Source organism: Cervus elaphus, chromosome 11, assembly GCF_910594005.1.
Source record: "Cervus elaphus chromosome 11, mCerEla1.1, whole genome shotgun sequence".
In the NCBI taxonomy this organism is placed as follows: Eukaryota; Metazoa; Chordata; class Mammalia; order Artiodactyla; family Cervidae; genus Cervus; species Cervus elaphus.
Window position 1 is genome coordinate 36,668,982 of NC_057825.1, and position 27,748 is coordinate 36,696,729.

General features: G+C 49.7%; 1 protein-coding gene across 6 annotated transcripts in view; it reads right to left on the reverse strand.

Moving 5' to 3' along the window:
- CAPN13 (calpain 13) overlaps window positions 1-27,748 on the reverse strand; it is a 117,775-nt gene that overhangs the window by 39,916 nt on the left and 50,111 nt on the right. For 5 of the 6 annotated variants that reach the window (XR_006343440.1, XM_043917505.1, XM_043917503.1 and 2 more), the window contains exons 6-16: window positions 23,702-23,876; window positions 22,681-22,755; window positions 17,751-17,836; window positions 14,012-14,086; window positions 11,857-12,002; window positions 9,717-9,856; window positions 5,749-5,760; window positions 3,452-3,654; window positions 2,148-2,184; window positions 1,734-1,790; window positions 23-80 (exon numbers count right to left, since the gene is read on the reverse strand). Coding sequence is in view for 5 of the 6 variants with exons in the window: in XM_043917505.1 (XP_043773440.1) it covers window positions 23-80; window positions 1,734-1,790; window positions 2,148-2,184; window positions 3,452-3,654; window positions 5,749-5,760; window positions 9,717-9,856; window positions 11,857-12,002; window positions 14,012-14,086; window positions 17,751-17,836; window positions 22,681-22,755; window positions 23,702-23,876 (1,064 nt within the window). In the remaining variant the exon portion in view is untranslated. The remainder of the gene's footprint in view (window positions 1-22; window positions 81-1,733; window positions 1,791-2,147; window positions 2,185-3,451; window positions 3,655-5,748; window positions 5,761-9,716; window positions 9,857-11,856; window positions 12,003-14,011; window positions 14,087-17,750; window positions 17,837-22,680; window positions 22,756-23,701; window positions 23,877-27,748) is intronic. The other variant, XM_043917506.1, reaches the window with a different exon arrangement.

Below are 27,748 nucleotides of genomic sequence, written 5' to 3' on the forward strand. Positions count from 1 at the left end.
GGCCAGACCAGCAGGTCCTTACCACTTAGGAATTCCCGGTTGAGAAGGCTCTGAAGCTGCGTAGCATCAATGTCCAGCCCCTGCTCCAAATGAGGAAGGGATGCAGGAATCGCATCAGTGCCCAGGAACTGAGAGGCAATGCCTGCCTGACTGTGAAAGCACTGGGATTTCTGAGCACTGAAGTTCCCATCTCACCTCTGTCATGAAGACTTCCCTTTTTCTTTTTGGCCATGCAGCGCAACTTGTGAGATCTCAGTTACCTCACCAGGGATTGAACCTGTGCCCTCAGCAATGAAAGCGTGGAATCCTAACCACCAGGGCTCCAGGGAATTCCCATGAAGCCTTTCCTGATTGCTCCAGACCATAACTCCCTCCCTGAACATCTGCAGGGCTGATTACTCCTGACACTTGATACCCGGTGAGGGTCACCTTGCATTTCCCTCTGTATTCATTATTGGGCTGAAAGCAGTGTTGGCTTCCTCCCCATCATACCAGGCACTTGGGAGCCCCTCAGGAGAAGTATTATTGAATGAATCAATTCAGCCCTGCAGGTGTGTGTCCCCATCTGCTTCCAGAAAGATGGGAGTGAGGGAAAACATGGCTACTGTGTTGTGTGTGTGTGTGTGTGTGTGTGTGTGTGCGCGTGTGTGTGTGGTGAGGAGAGATACACATGCCAGGAATCCAGGCTAAGAGAAGCTGCTCTAATTGAGCACATGACTTAGCATCATCTTCCCAGCCACAGAAGCCAGAAAGGGAGACATCATGGTTTCCCTTGGATAAAAACCAGGAAGCAACAGAGGTTGAGGGGAGAGAAGCTCCTCCTGGCTTAAACTTCTGAAGGTGTTAACTGCCTTCCCTTTTCTGTTGGGGACCCTGACCAGCTTTAAGGGCAGCAGCTTCCATGATGATTTTATGGAGAAGCGGAGCTGTTCCCCAGGCAGCCGTTTCTCACACCCAACCTGGTAAAAGCGAGGGCATAATGAGATATCACCACCCTGGGAAAGCTTGTCCATGGGAGAAGGAGCTGGCGTGAGGGCTCTAGCAGTGGCTCTGCAGAGCACCACGAGGTCAGGGGGAAGGAAATGCCTCCTCGGGGGTCTTCTGGGAACCCACATTTCTGGGAAAGGAGGCCACCTGTCTGATACAGCGAGGGCCCAAGAACTGCCCACCTGTCTTCCCGAGGCCAGCTCAGTATGTATGGTCATCTGCATGGCTTTCTGTTTCCCACACCGACATGATGACTAATGGTAAGAGGCCCATCGTGTGGAGCCCTTGGCAGCTGTTTTTCTCCGACAAGTCAAGGATCTTTATAACGGCTTATTAAACCATTAAGAAAATCCCTTGTGCACATAGGTGGCTTGGCAGGAAGAAGGCTGGTGGTGCTTTCTGAAAGCTGGCCAGCTCCCAGGAGGAAGGGTGCCAACGCCAGTGGGAGGCGGCAGAGCGGGAGAAGGGAAGATTTCCAGGGGCATTGCTGACGGCTTGTTTAAAGATTTATACATCTCACCCTCCTATAAGGAGCCCCTCCCTTTCAAAACTCTACACTTCACTCCAGATGTCACCCAGTGGGGGGTGTCCTGTCTCCCCGGATCAGTTCTAGAGGCATCCAGGGAGAGAAGCCAGTCATCTTCCTGTCTAGCCTGGTAAGGACCTGGGAGAGGCCTTCTTTCCTCTCACCTCTCCATCCCTGTCCTAGGCAGGGCCCCTCATCACCACGTTGCTAACTACAGTACCTGCTGAGCGTACTTGTAGAAAATACTCTTCTGGGAGCCATTTCCTGGAAGACTTGCCTGGATGTAAGGAAGAAGAGCCAACATCAAATTTCTGGGGAAGGGAGTGTCCTGTCTGATACAGGGAGGGTCCCAGAACCTCCCACTTGAAAATCAGAGGCTTTATCCAGCAATTGGATCAAACCTTAGCGGGGAATAGGAAAATGGAAGTTTGTGGAAGGAAGATGGTTGGGTCCAGCCTGGCCTCTGAGGCCTGGGCTTCTCCCCTCTTCTCTGCCCCCTTGGAGCAGTCACCAGCCCCTTGTGGTGTCTCTGCATTCACTGGTCAGTGGTGAGGCAGAAGGAAGGAGATAGAAGCTCTTGGGGATGGGCCGTGACCCGTTGAAGGCTGCCAACCCAGCCTTGCGGCACACCTACCTGCAGGGCTCTCAGGTTGAGGCTGCCGTCCAGGTGCCTAGAAAACCAGGGGACAGTGTGACAAGGATGACCAGCTCACTATTCAAAGGAGGCTCATGCTTACATATGGTGGGCACCTCTGGAGGCATTGGGCACCTATGCCAAGGACACGCGTGGAGAGCCCTCAGCACAGCGGGCTGTGAAGTGGGCAGTCAGGAGAGAGATGAACATCGTGACCTCATGTCCAGTCTTCAGGGCGGGCCTCCCCTGGCCTTCAAATCATTTAGTAAACTGTTCCTTTCACACCCAAATATAGGTGTGTGGTGACCCTCATTGCCAGGATGGCAAATAAGATTTGTCTTAGGTTCCAACTCTGAGTGGTGGCACAGTGACTGCATGGTGTGCTGGACTGAGAAAGCCTCGTCTGCACTCAACTGTGAAGACTGCCATGGCAGCAGTGATACCTGCCTCGGTGCCCCAGCAGCGGGTGTGCTGTTGGTCCCAGTCTTGACTGCCGACTTGGCAGTGACCCCACATTCTGGCCACATATCAGACAACTACCATGTATGCCATGTACCACCTTCCTGCGCATTACAGACAACATTGCTTATTCTTCAAAGAGCCCCATCCTCACCCACTTCCCTGTTTCTGCGCAAGCTTTTTTCCTCCACCAGAGTCCCTAGGACTACAAGGAGATCAAACCAGTCAGTCCTAAAGGAAATTAACCCTGAATATTCATTGGAAGGACTGATGCTGAACCTGAAGCTCCAATACTTTGGCCACCTGATGCAAAGAGCCAACTCATCAGAAAAGACTCTGATGCTGGGAAAGATTGAAGGCAGGAGAAGGAGATAAGAGAGGATGAGATGGTTGGATGGCATCACCAACTCAATGGACATGAGTCTGGACAAGCTTTGGAAGATGGGGAAGGACAGGGAAGCCTGGTGTGCTGCAGCCCGTGGGGTCGCAAAGAGTCAGACATGATTGGGTAACTGAACAACAGCAGCACTGCCTTCCCCTTTGAAACACTGAGTTATGTTTCTTCTCAAGGACTAGCTTACATGCCATGCTCCCAAGAAGCCTTCCTCCAGCTCTCTTGCCAGAGATGGGTCCCTCCCTTCGGTCTCCCATGTGACCCTGCCTTCCATCAAGCAACATCCCCACCCTCTTTTTTGTCTTGGCATTGGGCTTGGCATTGAGTTTCTCCAGAGTGAGGGCCAAGCTGTGTCCCCCACTGACACAGTGTATTGCTGCACAGAATGATGTGATGTGTTTTTATAAAATTAAGTAGGATAAAAACATTTAGAATCCCAGAAGTTCTGTACCTGTCACTGTCTGGCATCTTCAGGAAGATTCGGAGCAAGAACTCAATAGCTTCTCTGCCCTCGGAGACGACCACCACGTAGGTCCCAGGGCTCAGACTGAAGCACTCTGTGAGGTTGCGTGTGGTTTCAGACACAATGCCCTTCTCAGCAATTCTGAATTTGGAGAAGAAGGTGGATGGCAATCTCTCTTGGAAGTGCTGGAACTGGAGAAGATGGGATGTTGGTGAGAAACCCCCCATGTTTATGGGCCCCAGCCACTGGGAGAGACCCCCAACCTCTCAGACCCCCACCATCCCTCAGAACAGCCCTACAGGCCCTGAAAAGGGAGAGACAGTTGCTTACCTGAAGTCTCAAGATGCAATAGAGTTCAGACTGTTATTTAATATAGATGCTAACACTGCAGTGAATGTGAGGAAATATGACACGTGGTTTTACCTCATTAAATCTCACAGCATCCTGGGCTTCTGGGTTCATTGCTCTACTTATATATAAAGATGAATCCCATGAAAACCAGTGAGATTCTTCCAGTACTAGATTACCTTTGGAGCCCCTAAAGTCCCTTCTCCCTGGGCTCTTTTGCAAAGTGCTCTTGGACCCCTATAGCATTGTGCAGCTGGGGCCTTTCACTCCCTCTGTCTGGTCCTTCCAGTGAAGTCCTGAAATGCCTTCTCACTGGAGAATAATAGGCCCTGATCATTTTCCTTTTATTTCAATATTTGCTTAGCGACAAAACAATAAATATAATGCAGTTCCTATTACCGGATGTCACATACATATTACATAATAAAAACCCCTTACTAAATAAATTTTCTCCAATACGGTTGAGATTGAGATTCCATTTAGAATGATCACGCAGCGTGAAATGACTGCTTGTGAGCTCTGCCTTGGGGGGAAACAGGGAGACGGGAGAGGTTCTCTGCAGGGGCTGGGGACCAGGCTGGGCTGCACAAGGAGACCGTGGTGGCTGTTGAGCCGCAGGGAGCTGGGCTGAGTCTCCACAGTGGATCTGCTGACAGCAGCAGCAGCCCCAGTAGGTTTAGAGCCTACCTCGCTTGGGCCTTTCTGGCAAAAGCAATGATGAGATCAGTTCTCCAGAGTCAGCACTGTTCTGCATGTATGTGTGTGTGTGTGTGTGTATGTGTGTGTATGTGCGCAAGTGCACATGGGGAGGCAGTGTGTAAAGAGATGTATGGGCTTTGAGCCTCATACAATCACAAGACCTGACCCTGTAATTCCAGGGAAGGGTCTCATGCCTTTTCTTCAATCAAGTCCTCATCTCATTCTCCAGCTCTGAGAACTAGAACCCTGACCCATTTCTTGCACTTGAGTGCTACCCTTGAAGTCCTTCCAGAAGTTCGAATTTCATGACTGGTATGCTGAGAACCAGAGTCAGACCCTAAATGCAGCTCTGTGGCTGTGCCGCCACTGTGACAGACAGGCCTCCTTGCTGTCTGCAGTCTGCCTGGGCTTCTGTGTGTCCTCTGCTCAGAGACCCTTGTCCCAGCCACTGTCTCCCGGTTGGGGTATCTCTGGGAGGTCTGGAGGAGGGTCCCTGGACCTGCCAGCAGGCTGCAGTCACTACTCATTGACTGTGGCTCCATCCTGCTCCATCCCTTCTCCCTTCCATCCTCGGTCCGGTCACATGCATCTCCCTTTGGCAATAACAGCACCACAGAGCTCACATCTATTTAAGTGGTCTGAGTGCCTGTGAGGTTAGGTTTCCCAAACCCTGTCTTTCCTTCTCCATTCTTACCCATATTTTGGTCACCTTTCACCAATGCCAAGCCAGAATATTTACTGGGGTGGTGGGTGGCGGGTAGGGGCAGTAGTGGCGGCAGCAGCTAGCAGGAGGGTGGTGGCAGTGATGTGGTTGTAAGAAGGGTTGGAGGACATGCCTTGAGCTTGCATTTGCATTGCATGCATCCTAGTTGTGGTGGGTTTGGGGGTTGAAAAAGAATACAGGAAGCTAAAGATACCCATTAGTCCTGTCTCTCGTCTTAGAAAGAATCAGCAACATCAACCTTATCTAGCAGGGGCCAAATGTTGAGGATGGTTTCATGGTTGCAGCCTCTCTGGGACATCAAGCCAGAGAACAACCCAAGGAATCCAGCTTTAGACGAGCACAGCTGAAATATTTCCTGTGTTATTGACCTGTTTGGAAGTTCTAAGCTTGTGTCTGTTGCAGGACATAGCAAGACTGAACTGGCAGCCACCGAACAGTGAGAGACACATGGAGGTCAAGGGTGTTGGAAGAGGCATAGCAATGACGACAGATGGCAGTAGGGCGGTGGCCATACCTGATAGTCGACCTGTGGGAAGAGAAGAAAGGCAGGTTCAGGAACCCAAACAAAAACCCAAATGCGAGTAGATCCGAGCAGCCTACCCCAGGGCCCTGTGTTCCTTTTTCTTGCAATTTCAGCCTGTTCCCTGGAACACCCGGGGGGTGAACGGGGACCATCACTCATTCCCCAAGTGAAGCTGCAAGAAAGGAAAGCCAGCTGCTGTAGAGACCTGAAGGGGAAGGAAATCAAGGGTGGGGAAGGTGTTTGAGGAGAGGAGAGTCTACCTTTATCATCTCAGCTTGGTTACTCTTCATAGCAATGATGATAAAATTGAGAGGAAAAGGTAAATGGTGATGGGGACTGGAGGGAAGACAGAACCTGGATCAAGTGTAAATTCTCCAGCTCTGGAGCTCCAATGAGAAGGAAACTTGTTCTGTCAGATTGCTGGACAGCATGATGGGAGTTTGTTCTCATGTCCCCCACCCCACTGTACCCCAGTGTTTGAAGGGATGTATGCGTGTGTCTGAATGGGGAAATGTCTATGTTCCAGTCTGCCCATGTTGTAGAAGGAAGCACTGAAGATGGAGTCCCATTTAGCCACTTCAGGGTTTACAAAGTACTTCCAGGTAATGTATTGGATTGTCACAGTAACCCCAAGCAGATGGTAGGCTCCTTATTCTATGAGTGTGGAAACTGAGGCTTTGCAGTCTCAGTAGCAGAGGTAAAAATAGAGAAAGCTGTGTTGCTTCCTTTTCAGTTAATACCCACCACCTACAGGCACTGTATTTCATGTTGGCATGGGTTTTAGTTCTATTCTACTGCTGATCCTCAGCTCCACTTAGGTGTACAGACCATTTGACTTGCCTTCTTCAGATGTCTCTGGAGCTCAGGGGTAAGCTGGAAGGGAGGTGGAAACTCCCAGCCTCGGGGAGGATGAAGCTTGTCCACCCTTCCCTTTTTCCTTTCGCTCTTCTCCCTGCCTATTTGCATATCACCCATGTTTGGTTTGATACAAGGCAGAGCCATATTCCCATAGCACTTGGAGGGTCACAAGCCCATGCCAAGGTGGCAGCCCTGTACCTACAATACCACTGGAGCCCTGGAGACTTCAAGGCCTAGTTGCTGCCATTAACATAGCCTATTTCTCAGCAGAACCATGGAAGGACCCCACAAGTGTCTCTTGAGTTGTCAAGGTCTGAACAGCTCTTTGGTGTTTAGAACCCTCTCAATCAGGATCCTACAAGATCCAATGGGATCTCCAGGGAGCCTGAGGAGCTCATGGGTCTGCACATTGTTGTTGTTTAGTCGCCAAGTCCTGTCTCTTTTTCGACCCCATGGACTGTAGCCCACCAGGCTCCTCTGTCCATGGGATTTCCCAGCCAAGAATACTGGAGTCGGTTGCCATTTCCTTCTCCAGGGGATCTTCCCAACCCAGGTATCAAACACATGTCTCCTGCAATGGCAGGCAGATTCTTTACCACTGAGCCAGCTGGGAACCTGAGGTCTGCATGACCCTTCAGCAAGGTGGGCAGATGAAAAATAAGGCAGTTCTAGTTGAAAAGTAGACAAACGGGCTTGGCAACATTTAGAAAACAGATATGATTACAATCTTGCTCCTGAACCATAAAGACTTTGGGCAAATCAGCAAACACAAGGCTGCTCCATTGTCTGGCACTGGGGCAACCTAGAATCAGAGATGACAATACAAAGAGCACACACAACTTCTGTGCACTGGGGGCAGCCCCCATATCCTCTCTGGACTTCTCGCATCAGGAAATGGGAGAGTAGGCTGAAATACTTTTAGTAGCTCTGTCTGGTCCTGAACTGTAAAATTCTGACTGGGTATACCAGATGCCTCATTCCTTCCCAGCCTTTCCCAACTCCTTTTGTTTTGTTTTTCTCAGAGGTGGGGAACTGGGGGACTTTGAGGTTGAGGGTCCTCTTAGGAGGCACCTGAATCAGTTGGGATCCTTTGCCAAACACAATGGAAACCAATCTAGGGTGAGCAAAAACTCATTTATAGAAAGGAAAGTCACAGAGTCAATGGGAAATCTAAAGAATGCAGCTTGGACGGTGGGCAGGAATGAAAAGAGGCGGCTACACAGCTGGACATCACCACCAAATCTGACTGCATTGCTGCTCGTGGGCCCAAAGATTTGCTGCAAAGAATCCTTAAGCTGACCCCACATCCTTTAGTTACTTTCTCAATACTCGAGACCTAGAGTGACCAAGAACATCTGATTGGACAAGCCTGGCCCAACAATCTACTCCTTTGTATCCAAGGGCTGGGAGAGGCAATATTTGACCTCTTTGCTGCAGTGGGAGACCAGGCCCTGCCTAGTCCCCACCCACATGGAAAGGGTTCACATGTACCCAGCGGTGATGAAAAGGACAACTGTCCATGACAGCATCCTTAGATATTCTTTTGATAGTCTCTGCTGGTTTGAGGCACCTCAAAAGTATGGTCTTTTTCATTGATTTCATGCAACTAGAAGTGGAAATGTGCTCAGAGAGAGCATGATCCAAAGGGTTCTCCTCTTTCTAGAACCAGAAGCATTGTTTCTCTTTGAGCCATGAGCATCACCAGAAAGGCACATGCCTATGTCCTGCTGAGGGCTTTGGTCCTGGGGCCACAAGTTCTGGTCTCAGGCACACCCCTGTCAGCATCTTGCTGCACCTTGGGCAGGACATTCATTCTCCCTGACCTGTGACTTCCACATCTATAAAAGCAGGTGTACTAGGGTTTTTGAGACAATGAATGTGAACACGCTTAGAACTCTGAAGTTCTCTATCAGTAAGGCCTTCCTATTAGAGTGAACCACAGCCAGTGCACAAGACTGTTTCAGGACCCAGGAGTTCTGCCTGTCCATGAGGGGGCGGAGGCCCAAGATATGAATATTACCTTAGTCTCAGGTAACATTCCCGGGCTCCTTCCCAAAGATGCCATAATCAGAGCTCCAGCCACACAGATGATGGGTATACTGAAGGCCTGAGAAACATCTGGTACCCAGTTCCCAGCTCTGCCATTAACTGTGACCATGTCACTTCACCTCTAACATGGGGACAGAGGATCCCAGCATTGGATGTTTGCGCACTTAGTTATCCATGTTTGTGCAGAGAGGCTGCAGGGTGTATGCTTTGAGGACCCTTCACTTGATCTTTGGGATGCATTAAATTATTTGGGAAAGGAGAAGGGAGCAAGGGTGTCAGATTTTCTTTTGTAACTCCTTTATTTTACATGGTAGTTAAAAAAAAAAAAAAAAAGAATTCCCTGATCATCTACTCACAGTTAGGGTGTGTGCAGGTGAGTATGAGTAGGCGATGGGAGGAGATGGCCCCTTCAGAACTGAAGGGCTGGCTGGGAGAGCCATGAGAGGGGAGGGGAGGGAAGGTGGGTAGAGACGAAGACCTGACCTTGGATGAGTGGCCAAGCAGATGCTTGTAAGTCAATCATGGAACTTTCACCAGACTTTAGTTTCAGCATGAGAGAAAACTATACCTACCGGATGTATACCCAGGACTGTTTTTTTTCCTTAAACTCCTCCCAGAGTGTAACCAATGATCCTCAAACATTCCTGGGTATATGCAGTCTCCAGAGAGCTCATTATAATTGAAACTTTCAGGCTCTGTCCAGGGGGATTAACTGGGACTCAGCAGGTTGGAGGGTGGTCCTGGGAATATGTACTGTTGCAACAGCTGGCCTTGGACCAGATTACTTTTTGAGGAACAAGCGTTAGAGCCACCAGCATACCAGGAAACTGTGACAAGTGACAAGGACAGGAGGTGTGTCCCATTGTACTCTTCTCTCTGTCTCAGGTTTTCCTGCAGATTTATAGACTTGAACTAGGTGAACTCAATTGCCTTTTTGGTTTTATCTCTGAGTCTGTTTCCAAGTGAAATTTCCCAGGCTAGTCAGTTGCTTTCTCCACCCAAGGGGTATGGAAATTTCCCCAAAGGGCAAGCCCTGAAACATACTGCCTTACCTTGAACACCTTGTACTTCAGTGGAAATGTCTTGTCTTTTTCTTTTAAATTTTGTGGCCCAATGTTGAAGGACATGATGACATTGTTGTTTTCCACGCTGTCTGGCACAGAGAAGATGTATTGCATGTCCCTCTGGTATCCTGCATGAAAAACAGCAGTGATTGGACCTCAGCTTGTTCCTGGGTTTCTGGGATGGGACCATGACCACTTCAGAGAGCCAAGCCCAGTTCAGTGGGTTGTGGAAGAAACTCTGGATTTGAAGACCTAAGACCAGGGTTCCAGTCCCCAAAGTTACTAGTTGTGGCACAAGCTCCTTTATTTTGTGAGCCTTAGTCTCTTCTTATAAACAAGGAGGGAAAGTATAGTTCCTATGTGGTGAAAATGTTTCTTACACTGTAAAATGGAGGGCTATTTTTATAAAGGGCTTCCCTGGTGGCTCCATGGTAAAGAATTCGCCTGCCAATGCAGGAGATGTGGGTTTGATCCTTGGGTTTGAGAAGATCCCCTGGAGAAGAAAATGGCAATCTACTCCAGTATTCTTGGCTGGGAAATTTCATGGACAGAGAAGCCAGGTGGGCTATAGTCCATGGGGTCGCAAAGAGTCAGACATGACTTAGTGACTAAACATAAACAATTTTTGTAATAAGTAGAATTCCAGAGGCCTCAGGTATACATGAGCTTATGCACTGGTGACAACCATGGAGCCATGAAATGATGTCAAACCCCCAAGCACACATGGAGAAAGAGGAAGAGAGGCTGAGAGATGTCAGTTCATAGAACTCTGCCATCCTAGTGTCCTCACCAAAGCCAGAGAGAGACCACTAATGTGAAAACTGTTAGATCCAAATGCATGGGAGATAACATATGAAAAATAAATGAAGATAAATCAAGATAGAGATGAACTAGTAAACATCAGAAGGTTAAGGCAAAATTGGGAAGCTCTGAAAGGGAAGCAGGGAGACATACATGACCATCACAGTTGTCAGGTTTTTTGTGAGGATCAAAGAAGATGATACACTCAAGTGCACTTAGCAGTGCATAGCAGGTGCTGTTGGCTGCCTCCCTGCCCTCTCTCCCTTGTAAGGAATTACTAAAGATGGCACCAATGTATAATTCTGGCTAGTTCCTCGACCCGCATTATATCTAGGGAAGAGGGCTTTAGCCCCAGTCGGGTAGGCGGAGCTCAGGAAGATTAAATCAGTCAACCTGCTGCCCAAGAGTGACTCAGCGACTTCTCAGAATCTGCCCATGCCCTCCTGATGACTAGCTTCTGTGACCAGCATAGTGAAAAGTCTGGGGGAGGGTGGGTGGTGAGATCATTCAAACACACCATTCTGGGCAGGCTGGTGCCAAGGAGAGGGAATGCGCATGTCGAGGTGCAAACACACACACACACACACAAATACATTGTTTGCATAGCCTTTCCTATCCAGGGTGTGTAAGCACACTCAGGTTCATCTTCAGAGGGTGATATTTCACTCATCCATGTCACAAATGGGGAGCCGAGGAGCAGTGAGAATATGTCACTCACTCCCTTAAAATCTCATCAATAAAATTCATCTTCTAGGAGCCCAAAGACAGGCTCTGAGGCGCCCACCTCTGGGCCCTCAGTACGGTGCTATGGGCTGCAGGTACCAATCAACATCAACCAGCAGGAGCTGGAGTATGCTCCCTGGGGCCTGGATGGGGCTTTGTGGCTTCCAAGGGCAGACAGAGATGACTAATTCCACTGGGAACAGTTAGGGAGACCGAGGACAGACAGACCAGAGCCACAAAGCCAAAATGTGGCAAAGACAGTGGTTGAACCCAGACCCTGACACATGTCCAGTGCTCTTCTCACAGCCCTCCCAAAGTCCCGGGCAATCACTGAAGTGCAGTTGGCCCTTGCTAGTCCTGGGAGGGTAGAGGTTAGCAGAAGGGCTGTGGGAAAGCAAGAAGCCAGGGGAGGCACGTCTGAGAGCCTCCCACCCAGCCCCTCCAGCAATCATTCTCCTGGAGAAACAGTTGTCCCTTTGGGCTGACGAAGTCCTCCCTTTCTCTAGGCTGATGGTCTAGAATCAAGGGCCACTGAGAGCTTAAGCCAGGATAGGGCAAGAGCTGGCAGCTTCTCACCTGGTAGAATAATTACTGTCATAGCTACCTTCAGTGTTTCCTGGAATTAAGTGGTCCTTGAACATCATTTGGGACCATCTTTCATGGAGCGTGCTTCCATGGTCCAAGCTGATTGGAACTTGGTTACATATAAACAGGCCGAAGAAGTTATCTCGGAAATCTTGACATGACATCCTGTTTATAAACAGAGACACATTGCTTTAGTGACCACTGGTTTGTCCTTTGGGTGGAGGTTCCCATCACTTTACTGTCCCTTTGCCTGTCAACTACAGTATCCATTGACTTACCACTGTCCTACCCAAAGACCAGAGCCCCATTCTGGTTCATTTGTGGGCAAATACCCTTCTGATTTCTCCAGTGGCTGGGACAACAAGTGAAAGTGAAAGTTGCTCAGTCATGTCCGACTCTTTGTGACCCCATGGAATAGTCCATGGAATTCTCCAGGTCAGAATACTGGAGTAGGTAGCTGTTCCCTTCTCCAGGGGATCTTCCCAACCTAGGGATCCAATCCAGGTCTCCAGCAGATTCTTTATCAGCTGAGCCACCAGGGAAACCCAAGGACACAGTCAAATTATGGGGATGACAAGGGCACAGTCAAATTATGGGTTCTGCAGGTCCCTTTCCTGGCCAGCAAGATGACTGTCAGTCTCTTTCTGTCCTGGGTCCTACACACTGCTAATAAAATCACCTTTCCATAGGCCGTTTGCCAAATATACTATTGAAGTCTTGTGTATGTGTGTGCTCAATCTCTCCACTGTGTCCAACTCTTTGTGACCCCATGGACTGTAGCTTGCCAGGCTCCTCTGCCCATGGGATTTTCCAGGCAAGAATACCAGAATGGTTGTCATATCCTTCAGGGGATCTTCCTGACGCAGGGATGGAACCCACATCTCCTCTGTCTCCTGCATCACAGGTGGATTCTTTACCACTGAGCCATCTGGGAAGCCCTTATCAGAATACAATGGATTCAACACCTAAAATCATGCCTGTGACTAAAGTTGCAAGACTGGAAAAATTTTTCCTCCTAATTTATATTTGTCCCTCTGATTCTCAACTACCTAGACCTAGTCTCTTTTTCACACATGCTAAATTTTATTTAAATATGTCACTGAATAAACAAGACAACTCATCAGGGCAATGTCCGTCTTATCCTTTAAAATGTGAGTGTAGGGCTGAGGATGTTTTTTAAATTTTTTAAAATAAAAAAAATTTTAAATGTTGTATTAAGGTATAACTTATTAACGATTTTTCAATAGTTTCAGGTGGACAGCAAAGGGACTCAACCATATGTATATACATGTATGTATCCATTCTCCCCCAACTCCCTTCCAACACCCAGCCTGCCACATAACTCTGAGCAGAGTTCCATGTGCTATACAGTAGGTCTTTGTTAGTTGTCCATTTTGAATACAGCAGTGTGTACATGACCTTCTCAAACTTCCTAACTATCCCTTGCCCCTGGCAACTGTAAAGTTCATTCTCTAAGTCTGTTTCTGTTTTGTAAGTTCACTGTATCAATTCTTTTTAGATTCCACATATAAGGGATGTCATATATTTCTCCTTCTCTGTCTGACTTAACTTCACTCAGTATGACACTCTCCAGGTCCATCCATGTTTCTGCAAATGGCATTATTTCATTCTTTTTAATGGCTGAGTCATATTCCATTGTATATATGTACCACATCTTCTTTATCTGACAATATGTTTTAAAGCATCTAGTCTTACATAGCTGCTGAGTGATGACACTGACATCTTACTCAGAACGCTAGAGAGAGGGCTGGGAGGTTAACCTCAAGTTGCTCTTTTACAATTCATGCCAGGAAAGACTGGCACTCCAGGGTTCCAAAAAGACAGCAAAGAATTTACATGCCTGATAACCATGCATCCTGGTTGCCAGGAAACTGCTGATTTCAAAGCTTTAGTGTCAATATTCCTTTTCACCATTAACACCTGCTGCAAGTTCTAATATTTCAGAGCTGAAAGGCCTTTCATGCAAAGAGAGAACACACAATATCTTTTTCAAAGCTTTGGTGTCTTGGCGGAGAAAATAAACTCCTTCTGCAAAGCTAATCCTCATTCTCACAAAAGTTTAGGGAAAGGGTGGGGATTGAGGGTTTGGGCAACAGTTAAAGATTTAAAATATAATAATAATTTTAAAAGTACCAAATAATAAAATAAAGTACCAAAACTCGCCATTGTCCTTATCCTCATACAGCTGGTTTTTCCGCAGGTCGTGGGTTTCCTGCCACTCCGGGGACCTGGGCATGGAGAGACAGACCACGGGATGAGATCTCCTAGGATGTTTCATTTCAACTACACGTGCCCTGATAGGGGCCCTTTGCACAGGCCTCCAGAAGTTTCCAGGTGCGAGTGGACAGTGTCACTCTACCTGACGATTCTTTCTATGCTGATAGCTTCTACACTGTCCCCAGCCTTATCCTCTTTTCTGAGCTTTAGAAGGATACATGCTATGCTTCATCCCTTGTCTCCACCAGAGCCCCACCATGACCTTGAAATCAACCTATTCCAAACCGTACTCACCCGCTGCCTTCTCCTATTGCTCAAATGAGAACATGAAGAGTTATTCTCTCTTGTACCCTCCACATCCAAGCCATCACCAAATATTAATGATGCATTGATTCTACCTTCTAAACCCCTCTCAAAACCATCCAACTATTTCCATCCTTATTGCTGTGTTCAAGTTCAAGAACCCTCATCTCCCTCGTGGACCGGCCTTCCAGAACTCAGCCCTGCCCACTTTCCTATTCATTCTCCACACCTCCAATCAAAATGATCTTTCTAAAGCAGAAGTCTAATTATGGCAGTTCCATAAACACTGAAGCACTGCCCCACTACTCTCAGGACGAAGTTCAAACTGAAACAGAACTTGACCTCTGTGCACCTCTCCAGCTTTACCTGAGCAGTGACCTGTTCTCCCTGCCCTTGAACTATACACTCCAACAATAAAGAATATCTTTGTTTCTTAAAAATGCTGGTCTGTTTGGTGGCCGTGGCAGCACCCAACCTCCACCCCACCTTGGCCTTCACCATGATGCTCCCTCTGCCTGGAATACTCCTCCTCTTTTCAGTCCTGAAGCCCAGTAACTTCTATTCATTTTTCCTCCTAAAAGGTACTTCTGCTGGGAAACCTTCCTTGTCCCCACTGTGGAGTCCCTCCTTTGAGCCCGCTGGACAGGAGTACCACTCCTGTCCCAGTACTTAGCACCCTCTGATACCAGTGCCTGTATATTTCTTGTTGTCCCTCATTAGCCTCCAAGGTCCATGAGATCAGTGACATTGCTCAGCATTGCATAATATCATCTGACATGCCTTGGCATATAGTAGAATGCCATAGTTTTTTGCTGGCTTAATAAACAATTAAAGCTGTCTGCTTCATTGGGATGATGTGTTCCAGAAGCTAGTCCTAGGGTCTACAGTGAAGGATACTCTTATAGGCAGAAGGGAGTAGCTGTCCCTTCCTTTCCAGCCTGCTCCTCAAAGCAAAGGCATGCTCATAGGCGCTGGGCCCCATAGGCACAAAAGTGTAATGAGACCTTTCTCTGGGAGTAACTTGCAGGGTGGGGCTGGGTCACCTCTGAGCCAGGAGAGCAAGGTAGGGACCACTCAGGCTTCTGGCTGCAGGCTGAGCCAGTTAGATGTGTTATTGTAAAATGGTAATTTTATAATTAAGTGATAATTACATTTTCTGCAGTGTGTAAGGGAAAATAAATGTAGTGTAAATCAATACACTATTGATTCATGCAAGTTTGCCTTTAAGTGTGTGTGACTGAAATTTCCATTATGTGTGAGATTAGACTATCAGCTCTCCCAATCTGTCTCCAGTTCTTAAAAACTAGGGAGGGAATTAACCAGCGCACAGGGAAAGTGAGGATGCAGCTATGCCACTTCCTTCCAGCCTGGTCATTGTTGGGGGATTGTGAACCTCAGCCCTCAGTCCTGTGATCCACCAGAGAAGGTGTGGTGGGGTCCACCCCCCATCCCTGCTCTGCACACTTCTCTGCCCTGTTCAAAGGCCTTCATGAACCCCAGGACTCTAGGGCACAAATCTAAACTTCTCAGCTGGCACAGGCTCCCTGGCTCCAGGTTGTGTGACACGTCTTTCTCTCTTGTTCCACTGCCCCAGGCCAGCTTCCTGGCCCTTAACACACTACAAATAAATGTGGCTAGGCACAGCAGCCGACACTTCCCTCCTACCTAGGGATTGCTTCCAAAGTGAGTTATATACCTTTTTATTTTTCGGTTGAACTCCATTCAACCCCATCCACACACCCCTGAACAGACCTGCTGGTGGGAAGCTTCTCTTTCCTCACCTCTGGGGTCCCTAGTTGCCTTCACTGGCCATTTGATCTCCAGCACAGGGACAGTGGCCAGAACATCAGCTCATGTGAATTTCTTGCCTCTTTTACTCAAGGAGGATGTACTGCAGACACCTTCCCTTCCTCTACTCCTGCTGTTGTGGCCAGCCCCGATCAGGGATTCTGGTTAATCTGATCACTCTGGCCACAGTGGGCAGCTTGGAGTGATGATTGGGAAGGTAGGGGGAGGGACTTGGTAGCACCATGGATACCCCTGGGGAAGAAGAAAAGAACAGAGGTACAGTAAAAGGAGGGAGGGTGTCAGGGAGCAAAAATACTGTCCAGTGGTTTGTGGTTTTGCAAGTTCATTTCCCTTCTGTCGGGGGAGAAGGGATTAGCTGCCCTTTTTTTAGAGGGTATCTGAGATCACAACAGGTTTACTCTAAATCAGGCTACCTATTTCCTCTCTCAACCTTTCTCATGTTACTACCCTCCAGCCCCACTTATGTAGGCACCTACGCTGTTGGGGCTCACACAGCATCCCGGGACCCACACAGGATCACACACCACTCAGCCTGGGGCACAGGGGTCAGGACAGGGAGAGGAGCAACGCTGGCCTTTGCCTCCAGAACACACTTCTCCCTGCACTGATGCTCACTGCTTGTTGGGGGCCTGTTCTCTTGTGTGCCTGAATGCTTTGCATTTCCTTTTGGATCATCTCTTCCTTGCGCTAAGCTGCCTTGGCCTCTGGACTCTTTCCATGGACTAACACAGGTCCTCAGCGGCCTGTGGATGCGCTGGGCCTCACTGGAGGAGAGGAGCCGAGAGGAGCCAGTCTGCTGTGGCTGGCCCTCCATCCCCGCTCAGGACTGCCATGTCATTCTTAGTCAGCAAAGGGGTGGGGACCAGGAATCAGTCCTCCTGGCAGCTGGGAAAGGCCAGCCCAGCTCCCCAGGAACCACAGACCACACAGCGGGGGCCACATAGGTCATCTGGGCCAGTGAGCAGCTGCCTGGAACAAGGCCACAACTAAGACCCACTTCCCCTCATCACTCCCACCACCAGCAAGGTGAGTCTGGACCGATAGGGCAGGAGAGACAACACAGGTGGACTGAGTCAAAAACTCAGCCAGATCTTTGCCTCAGTTTGCCAACTCCCCCTCTAGAAGAAGGCTTTTCCATCCTGATGACATAGCAGCATCAGGACCCGAATCCCATGGGATGCTTTTATGGGCTGAGGCTCCTGCTTTCCATCTCTGTCTGCCAAGTAGAACCCAGCATCTGCCCTGCTCCACCCCCTTTTAATTTTTTTACTTAATCTAGGTAGTATATGAGTTCACTACTCTGGTGTACCCACTGGAGGACAGACACTGTCTCTTGTCCCACAGCTCCCATCCCGCACAGTGTACTTAGTACAGAGTACACAGTAGGTGTCTAAACGATGCCTGGTGAATGGCATCATGGGAGTGTGTGATGGACAGACAGTCCCACACAGGTGTGAGCTGGATAGGCCTGCAGTGAGGTCCACCTGCTGCCCTCGTGGGCCAGGGTGCTCTTGGAACACCAGGTCTCCATGAAGGAGACAGAGAGAGGTTTTCAAGCCATACCGGTCGCTCCAGCGCCCACTCCATTCGATCTTGCCCCAGGGGTTCCACAGGCGGATAAGATATTCCCATCTCCTCCTGTACTCAATCTGCAAAGAACAGAAAAGGAAAACTGTCAGCGTTCTCCAGCAAAATTTGGCAGAAGGGATATGAATGCAGCTGCTTTTCACCTCCAAGGACTAATTTAACTTCTGACCTCATTTGGCTGCAGCCAGAAGAAAAAAATGAAAAGGGAAAAAATCAATGCTTCTGCCCGTGTGGAGTTGGAATGAGATCGAGAAGAAAATGGTCCTTTTTTTTTCTGCGCAGCACCTTGAAGGCAGGTGCAGCTTCCTCATTCCGTTAGACTGCATCCTAAAACCTGCGCCAGCTGAGACTGCATGGCAGATAAACACTGAGGCTGGTGCTGCCACGGCTACAGAGGGGAGATCTTTATGGGTCCCCAGCCTTCTCCACGTCCTGTTGCAGCCGGCATCTCTAGTCCACCGAAATAGCCGCTTCCTGGCTGGCGGCCCTTTGGGAGCTGTGCTGGGGTCTCCACAGCACTGTCCTGAGCAAGGCCAGGAGAGGAGGCTGATCTGAGGAGGAAGAGAACTGCCTAGGGGTTGAGCCCTCCCCCAGTCTGCAGTCGGGGGACGGGGGGCAGGGTGGTGGCCGCACCTGGCTCTGGCAGCCTGTCTCTGTAGGGGCATCTCCTGAGTGCCCTGAAATCTCCTTCCTTCCTGGGGGTGGGGGAGGTGGGGTGGGGAAGGAGGGGTCACATCATCACCCCTCCCAGATACGGAGGCCAGCACACCTATTCCTTCAGACCACTGAGGCCAGAGGGCAGGACTGTTTGTTGCAAAGTTAAAACAATCACAACCCTTTGAACTTATGTTCCTGGATCCAGGAGGCCTCTGCCTGGGGAGAGGAATTAAAAGCATGATTGAATTGCAGCTACGATATTGATCAGTGTTAATGTTGTCGGAAGAGACAGAGGGGTGAGGAAGGGGCAGATTTGTTCACTGATTCCAGGTCAGAGGAGAAAGTTCTGAGTGTAATATTCCCACGTGGAAAAGAAACCTGTGTGTGGAGGCAGGCCCAGAGCCATGCCTGACCGAGCGTATGATGCGCGCTATAGCCTTCAATCCTCCCAGGTAGATGTTCATGTAACCCCTGTCTTGCAGAGGTGGAGAATGAGCATCGGAGAAGTTAAGCAGCTTTCCCAAGGCCAGAGAGTGAGTGGCAGAGGAGGAATTCTGATTCTCACCATGGTCAGTTTCCAAAGCCCAGGCTCTTAATTTTGGAATTGGGAGTGGATAAAGGATACAGCTGCTCCAGGGCCCAGCTCATTCTTGAATGTTGCTGAGACTTTGATCTTGCATGGAAACCCTGGGCTAGCATGTGATTACCAAAAGGGTGGTGTCATGAAGGAGCAAAGGGGCTTCCCTGGTGGCTCAGATGGTAAAGAATCTGACTGCAAGGCAGGAGGCCCAAGTTCGATCCCTGAGTAGGGAAGAGCCCCTGGAGAAGGGTATGGCAACCCGCTCCAGTATTTTTGCCTGGAGAATTCCATGGACAGAGGAGCCTGGTGGGCTACAGTCTGCAGGACTGCAAAGAGTTGGACACGACTGAGCAGCTAACACATATACATGAGAGGGCAATGGGGTCAGACAAGGGCACACGAACCTAGCTTGGGTACAGTTCTTTTCTGTCTACTTCTGTGGCTGACACTGCAGTGGAAGGTACTCTGACTTTTAATGCCACATGAGATGGGGGTTCCCCTTCTATGCCCCATCCCCTGGGACCCCAGGCTTTGTATTAATAACCACCAGCATATGATGGAGCCCATGGAACAGGGATGTGAGAAACAGTCTTCCAGTGGTCCAAAAAGTTTAATAAGCCACCCTCGGTGCCCAAGGGACAGTCAGGGGCTCGGGCAGGCATGGGAGAAGAGCAGCCAGTGACTGGAAGGGGCTAAGGCAGCGCTAAATGATGCGTGCAGAGAAACACACATCCCTTTCCCCAGGGAGTCACCGACCCAGCTAGGTGCATAGTAAAAAATGCCAATTTCATTTATCTTCCTGTCTGTGTCCCGCCCAGAGGGAGGATGAACAGATTAAAAAACATGCTGCATTTATGGGCTGGTTTAATCTTAGCACTTGTGGTCAGAGTTATAAGCCCCTCTTTCTGGAGGAAGAATCTTTAATCAAGTCCTTGGGTCCTTGTCTGACTGTGTTACTTCTTTCTGACTGGGTTCTGCCATCACATGGGCCTTAGCCAAGTGGCTCAGGGGTCACCTTCAAGGCCAAGGTCACAGCTGCATTTGAGAATGGGTGAGCTTTCTTGCATCACTCTCCTGGCTACTGACTGTACCCTGACCCTGGTCAGATCTCTCAGAAAGGGGGCCAGTGGGAAGAGGTGATCCAGGTCATCTCTCCTAGGATAATAATTCCTTGAAAGTATCCTCTTGAATGTGAGTTCCATAGGTGGTTAATAGCGACTCCTAGAGAAAATTGTTTCATGGCTAATGGTAGATTAAAACCAAGCTGCACTTATGTTGTTAATACAGGCCTTCTCAGAGCCTTTAAAATGCTAACATCCAAATACTGCTTTCACAGAGCATCTCACCAGGTTGGCACTACTGAGAGCACACGTTGGGAAGTGTCAGTAGCCACTGAATGGCAGGAATGGCGGGAATGGACCGTGCAGAACACACGGTCTTCATCACCTACTGTCACAGGAGAATGTCCTGTTCAGACTGCTCAATGCATTGTAGGAACAACTCAAAGCATGTGCTGTGGGGGAAAAACATCGGGGCTATGAGCAGCATCATCAGGAGCCCAAACCCCAGCTAAATCCACACTTGGACTCCCCCAGTTCTCCTCCCTGACCTTGCCCTGGAAGTTTACTTGGCTACTCTGTCACTGCCATCCCCAGGCCCACCCTTGGCAGGACTCACATTCCACAGCCGTCTGGACCTCTGGATACACAAAGTGCCTTCTCCCCTGGGTTCAGAGGAGAAACAGAGGCCATCTCAATGTGTGAAAAGGGCCTTGCCGGGAATGGCCGGCACATCACACTGGTACCACGGCTCTTTCCTTTCAGGTCCAGCACAGATGTCACTCATTGATCACAGCTCTCTTTTCCAAGTTTGGAAGCAGAGCCAAAGTCTTGTCAACACAGTTATCTAGGCAGCAGTGCCAGGATCAAGGCTGGCACATGAGAAAGCCAATTTGTTCTCCCTAGCCTAGACTTGTCGACATCTGGGATAGGGAGTTTTGGGGGAACAGAGCATCCATCCGTGGTCAGATGTGATGATGGTACTGACTGTCTCCATTGAGAATTCAGAGAAGGGCATGGCCAATTCCAGATGAAGTGCATTGAAGCCACTGGGACTGGGATCTCCTGTGGCCTGGGTTTGTCAGGGCCTCTCCCTTGCTTCTGAGAAATATTTGAGCTCCTCACATACGTTCTATGATGGAGGATCCGTGAGGTCATTTTCACAGCCCAAGGACAAATGTGTTGATTCACTCAGGCTAGTGCCCACATCCATTGATCCAAGAGCATCTATTAGGTGCCTACTCTCCTCCAGGTGCTGTGCAGAGGAAGCATTTTGGTACTGATTTCCTTAGGGAGGCAGACGGGGGACAGGAGACAGAAGATATTGCCTCTGTTTTGCAGATTGGAACATTCACCCAAACACAAAACAGTGGAGCAACTGGCCTTTGGTCAATGAACAAGAGAGACAGATTGGCACAGGGAAGGGAGATACGAGAAACAAGCCAGAAATAGAAGCTGATGCTTTGCATTCCTTGCTCCATAAATACATGTGAAAAATGGACCCTGGGGTTTGTAACTCTGTCTCTTAGGGCCTAGAAAACATTATCAGACCTCAAGAGCTGTGAGAAATACAGGGATCATGGTGGGGGAGGCATTTGTGGGAAATCATCACAAGGCCAGGAAGGATGGTCCCTGCATGTCTGCATGATGAGCATAGATGGGAAATGAGGAGATGTGGTGTCTGAGCCCAGCCACTGCAAGCAGCTATGCAACCCTGACCTTCCCCTCTCAGGCCTCGGCTTCTCATTTGTGAATGGAGGAGGCTGGACTTAAGTCATGTTTTCCAGAATAAATGCTACTGCACACACTGGTGACATGCATTTTTGTCCACCCCAAGTTGGTTGCTGCGCTGGGGAGAAAGACTGTCCCCCAAGAGGCACCCTCCACTCTTTTGTGGGAATAAAGTTCTAGCTGGGCATATGGCAGCCCTACCAGGTATGTTTTCCAGATACCCTTGGGCCTTGGGGTGGCCTGATTAGGTCCAGACTCATGGGATCTGAGAGGACACGGTGTGTGCCTGATTGACATGTGGCTTCCAAATGGGTGTGTAAGTGTCCGTGGCCTCTTTCTCCTCCCCAGGCTGGGGAATGAGGAGACCAGAGGCAGCTGCCCTGGGCTTACAGTTAGAAGCCCCATGTTACAGATGGCAGGGCCACCTACTAGCTCTGGAATCGCCTGCTCACCTGAGACATGAACTTGATCTTGTTTGAGCCCCTATATTTTGGAGAGTCTTTGTCATAGTTAAGTTGGTATGTAGCAAATAAAACCCTTTTGGGGCAAACTCTCCTCCAAAGTCAATTGGGTAGCTATTCTGCTTTCTTTTGGGGCTAATCCCCCAACCTGGCTAAACACTCAGCCTCTCTGAGGTCATTTAAGGAGAGTAAGATCTCTGGTTGGGGTTGCGGGGGGTGTCCCTGAGGGATGGGGATACCAGACACCAGAACTTTCGGATGAATAGAGGGAATGAGGTTGTCCATGATGGGCCTGGACAAAGTGGAGGCAAGAGTGATCAGTACCTGTTCAGCTTTGCTGGGCTCAACTCGACATGTGATTTTGATTCCTGCTTAGGGGAGCAAGAACCCTGGGGCACTGTGTCCACAGGGAGCCTTACCTGCTCAGCGCCAGTCACCGTGTAGGCATGCAGGCTCACCAGTCCATTTGCCATCCTCATGGACTCGCTTGTGGGCTTCAAAGGAGGGAAGCAGACCAAGCATTAAACACTCATACGTTCTTCAAAAAAAACCCAGAAAAGCACAATTCACTCAGCAGCTGAGCTGGGGCTAGAAGACAAGCCTCCCACTGACTCACGCTGGAACACCATGTGTTCCTGGATCTCTTTCCTAGAGAGGCAGAGTTTGAAGGCTGTAGGGTGTCTGAGGCCCCAGCATTTCATACCTCAGGAGACCACCCTATGACAGACAGAAGCCCACTGGGTCCCGAGGACCTGGGCTGCTTGCTTTTCTCTAACGGCTTGTTATCAATGAGACATACCCCAACACGTATCTTCTGGGCATTTTGTGGGAGTTGGGAAGACCTGCCACTTCCAGGCTGTGAGGAATTGGGATTGAAAGTGCATTTTGGTTTCAGGTGGTGTTTCAGACCAGGGGTGTGTGACTCAAAAGCCCACGTGGTTAAAGAATGAAGGAAGGATCCACAGGGATAGGGCACTGGCTGCCTTGGAACAGAAACAGATAATTTGGAGGGTAGCCAAGCTTTTCAGAATGGGGCATGCTGCCTTTGGGGTGCTGCCTTTAGAGCCAGTGAGAATCAAAGGGCCTCCCCTGATCACTCTGAACCCCACTGCTCCTGATCACAGGAAGCAGTAGGCAAAGGCTTCAGCATCAGACAACAGCACTTGAAGCTCTGCTCAGCCACTTACTGGCTGCGTGATGGTGGGCATTTCACCTAGCCTCTCTGAGCCCATTTTTTCTTCTGTAAGTGAATTCTGTGATCCCTGTTTCAGATGGAGGGCCCTTGCGAGGATTAAGTGAGGCAGTGTCAATAAAGCACAGCATCAGTGCTCCATGGTGGTCACTTAGCCATTCCCCTTACTAACTGAATGGGCCAGTGGCTGAACACTCTGGGGTGAGGAAAGGCTTGAACCAGTACAACAAGATCCCCGATCCACTCACCCCGGCCAGGGTGCCGCAGGTCATCAGAGAACCTGCCTCTGCTGCCGTCTTCACCATCGTCATCAGGTCAGACGAGGACAAGTGCAGGCTGATGTTGGTGACCACCCCTCCCGTGAGGTCCACCAGGGCATCGGGGAGGTAGCCATAGTGCAAGTTGGCATAGGACCCATGAAACCTGGGAAAGAAGAAGGCAGATCAACCCCAGTGGTGCCTCCAGGAAGGGAGATAGCACACTAGACCTCTGTGTAGGGGAAGGATTTACCAACCACCCCCTGGCTGTGGCCATCTGCCCAGCTTCTGTTCTCCTGGATAAAGATTCTAGCAATGTGCCACCCTTATCGCTTCCTTCTCCTGGTCCCCTGGGCAGTCTCACAGGTGGCAGCATTATATAGAGGTTAGGAATGCAGGTGCTGGGGCCACAGGCCAAGGGTCAAACCCCAATCTTCCCAGATATTTAACTGCTTGACCTTAGATAAGTTACTTAATCTCCTAAAGCTGGGCTTCACATAGTGCCTGGCACATGGAAACCCTTTAACAAAGACCGGCTATTAATCCAATGAGGATCCACTGTTTCCTGTTTAACAACAGTGGTAAGTACTGGCTGTGTGCAGGGTACCTTGTATTCAAAGATGGGTGAGACCTCTGCTCTCCAAGAGACCACAGTCAACAACTCTGATGACCTCTGTGACCATAAGCAGCCTTAGTACTTACTCTTATGTGAAGCTTGATGCAGAATTCCCCTTTCTATCCTCAGAACTAGCCCTCCTCCCACTCCAAGAATCATCAGGGAGGTGATGTCACTGGAAGTAACACAGGTGAGGACGAGGCTTCCATACACATCCCCAAAGCAAACCACCTAAACTCTCAGACCTGTGCTCCAAAATGCCTCTTCTCACCTTCCCATGGGGTTTCCGCTTCAGGACCCACACCCCAAGAAAAGCCCAGGTTTATTGCCCCTATCTTGCCTTCCTCCCAATTTTCTCCCAACTGTGGCAACCCCAATCACCTACTGGTGAGGCAGACATTCTCCAGACTCAAGAGCCAATCTGCTTGGGCCAACTCCTGGCCTCCCCTGTCATGATGTCTCAGGCTCGGGCAGGAGGCTGAGCTTCTCAAGGCCCCCTCTGCTCATCCAGGGCATGGGTTCTTGCAGCGGTGCTGCCAGTGAAGCACACACAGCACATGGAGAGGGTCTGGCTCACGGAGGTGTGCTTCCTGTGGGCACAATCGGGACAGCAAATCCCTGCTTCCCTGCTTCTACTGTCCCCCCTGAATAGCAGCACTCACCACCGAGGTGCTCTCTGCTTCAAAGGACACGTTAGGTTGCTTGACCTTCCTCGGGTGTCTGTTAACTATGAGAGTGCATGGATCAACTTGAAACAGAGAGGAAGTGACTGGGGGTTCTGGGATAGTTTCTGAGAAGGGGCACAACTCTGAACTAAGTTTTATCCAAGTAAGGCTCTGGTGTTTCCAGTAGTCATGTCTGGATGTGAGAGTTGGACCATAAAGAAGGCTGAGCACTGAAGAATTGACGCCTTCAAATTGTGGTGTTGGAGAAGATTCTTGAGAGACCCTTGGGCTACAGGAGATCAAACCAGTCAATTCTAGAGGAAATCAACCTTGAATATTCATTGGAAGACCTGATATCAAAGCTCCAATACTCTGACCACCTGAAGCAAAGAGCTGACTCATTGAGAAAGACCCTGACGCTGGGAAAGATTGAGAGTAAGAGAAGGGGGCGGCAGAGGATGAGATGGTTGGATGGCATCACTGACTCAATGGACGTGAGTTTGAGCAAGCTACAGGAGTTGGTGATGGACAGGGAAGCCTGGCGTGCTGCAGTCCATGGGGTCACAAAGAGTTGGACACGACTGAGCGACTGAACAACAAGGACAGTGGGACAGATACTCTGGGGAGGAAGACCAAATCAGGAGGCTCTGGAGCCGGAAGAGCATGGTGCGCCAATGATGGACTGACTGGTGCTCCTGGGAGAGGCAAGATTGACAGATTACAGGGAAAGCCTACAGCAGGGGCCAGGCAGATGAGGTCACATTTGATTTGAGAACTCAAGTTTCTGTCAATGGGGTGACCTGGAAAAGTTACTGTGGGGTCCTAAAACACAGGCAGGGCAAACACACAACAACATGGAGGTGAGCCGGGCCGGGTGGGAGACCCTGCCTCCCGTCGTCAAAGCTGTCTGGTGGGCATGTTTCCCACCACTGCCTGGTCACTTGGGCTCTGGCCAGGGACTTCAGCTCTCCTGTCCCTGATGGGCAAGCAGTGGCTAAGCCCCTCCCAGGGAAAGCCCTGGCCTTGGCTTGCTTTCTGGTGATGACCACGTGGAGGTCAGGCATGGGTCCATTCTGCTGCCGCCTCTACTGGGGCCCATGGCCTCAGATAAGACCCCTTCCAGTCCTCAGCCTTTCACCCGGATCTGCTCTGGGGCCCCTCATACATCCTTCTCTCATCATACTTCCAACTCTGCCATTCTCTTCCCCTGAGACCCCCAAAATTCACATAAATCCACTCCAGCAAACACAGATCAAGCAGCTGCTCTCAGCAGGCCAGTGTCCCAGGTACAAACACCATGCATGCTGAGAAAGCCTTGTATTAATGAAAGTGAAGGACCCACAGAACCCAAGGGCCATTCTACAGGAACCAGATGACAGACAGATCTCGACCTGTTATTAAACTGGTTCTAAATCTTATCTCCCTCTCTCTGACCGGGGTTATGTTTGGTATTAGACTCTTATCTCTGTGATGTTTGCTGAGTCAACTGCAAAGCTTCCCTTTGGTCATGATTGTGCCCAGGTGGGTCTCAGCATATCTGACTCACTTGATTTTCCACATGTTTTCAGGCTCTGGGTCATAGATTAAGAGGGTGCTGAGAGTGCCAGATGGTCACCAAGATCAGTGAACCAGTGAAGTTGCTCAGTTGTGTCCGACTCCTAGCAATCCCATGGACTGTAGCCTACCAGTCTTCTCCATCCATGGAATTTTCCAGACAAGAGTACTGGAGTGGGTTGCCCTTTCCTTCTCCAGGGGATCTTCCCGATCCAGGGATCGAACCCAGGTATCCCACATTGCAGGCAGATGGTTTACCATCTGAGCTACCGGGGAAGCCCAAGACCAGGGTTCTAGAATCTATTCCAGAGCCCACCAGCATGACCCATCTGCCTTGCTGCCACACTCCCTTCTGGCTTCAAATAGAACTGCACCAGAGCCACACCAGGAAGGCCCTGCTGGCTCTGTCCTGCCACTCCAGGGCCACAGCCTCAGTGTCTACAGGCCTCGTCTTGTTTTCTGGGCTTCATTCTCAAATGCTAACGTCCAGCTCTTCCTGACAGAGCAACAGCGTCAGTTAGGTACAAGGTGACTCAAAAGAAACAATGTACAAAAACAGTACTTGTGATGCACCCTCCAGAAGGACAGGGACTGGTGGTGGTCTGTAGGGCTGTAACCATTTCTCAGAACCCAAGACTGGATGGTCCGGGGTCTTCAGCCTTGCCAAATAATGTCACCAGATCACATGATCAAAGACCTCAGTAGACTCAGGTTAATCACTTGTACCTGCCATCACATCACTATTTGGAGTCTTGGCTTCCCCATTCATCATGTGAAGCGTTGGTTAGGAAGATCTTTGGGGAACTTGATTCCAGACCACTCTCCACTACTCATTTTCTCCTGAAATGTGTGGTCCCCTGGCCTTCTGTCTCCTAGTATGGATTTCTAGCTGTGATGAGTCCCTCACCTGTGTGGGTCTTGATGCTAGCAACCTCTTACACACACATGACTCTTGTATCTGTTGTCAGCACCCTACCCTCTGCAGCCACCACAGAGACACCAGATGAAAGGGGAAGGACCCGCGGCCAGCAGCCCCCTCTCTCGGGGTCGTCCACAGCCTCCTCTCGTTGTGTCTACCTGATGCCGATGGAGCCTGTCCCAGCAGTGGCTGGGTGTTTAGACAAAGCGCTGTCTCTCTGCTTTACAGACACGAGCTCATGGACCCTGCTTGTGTTTCAGGGACATGGCAGCTCTTCTCAGCCT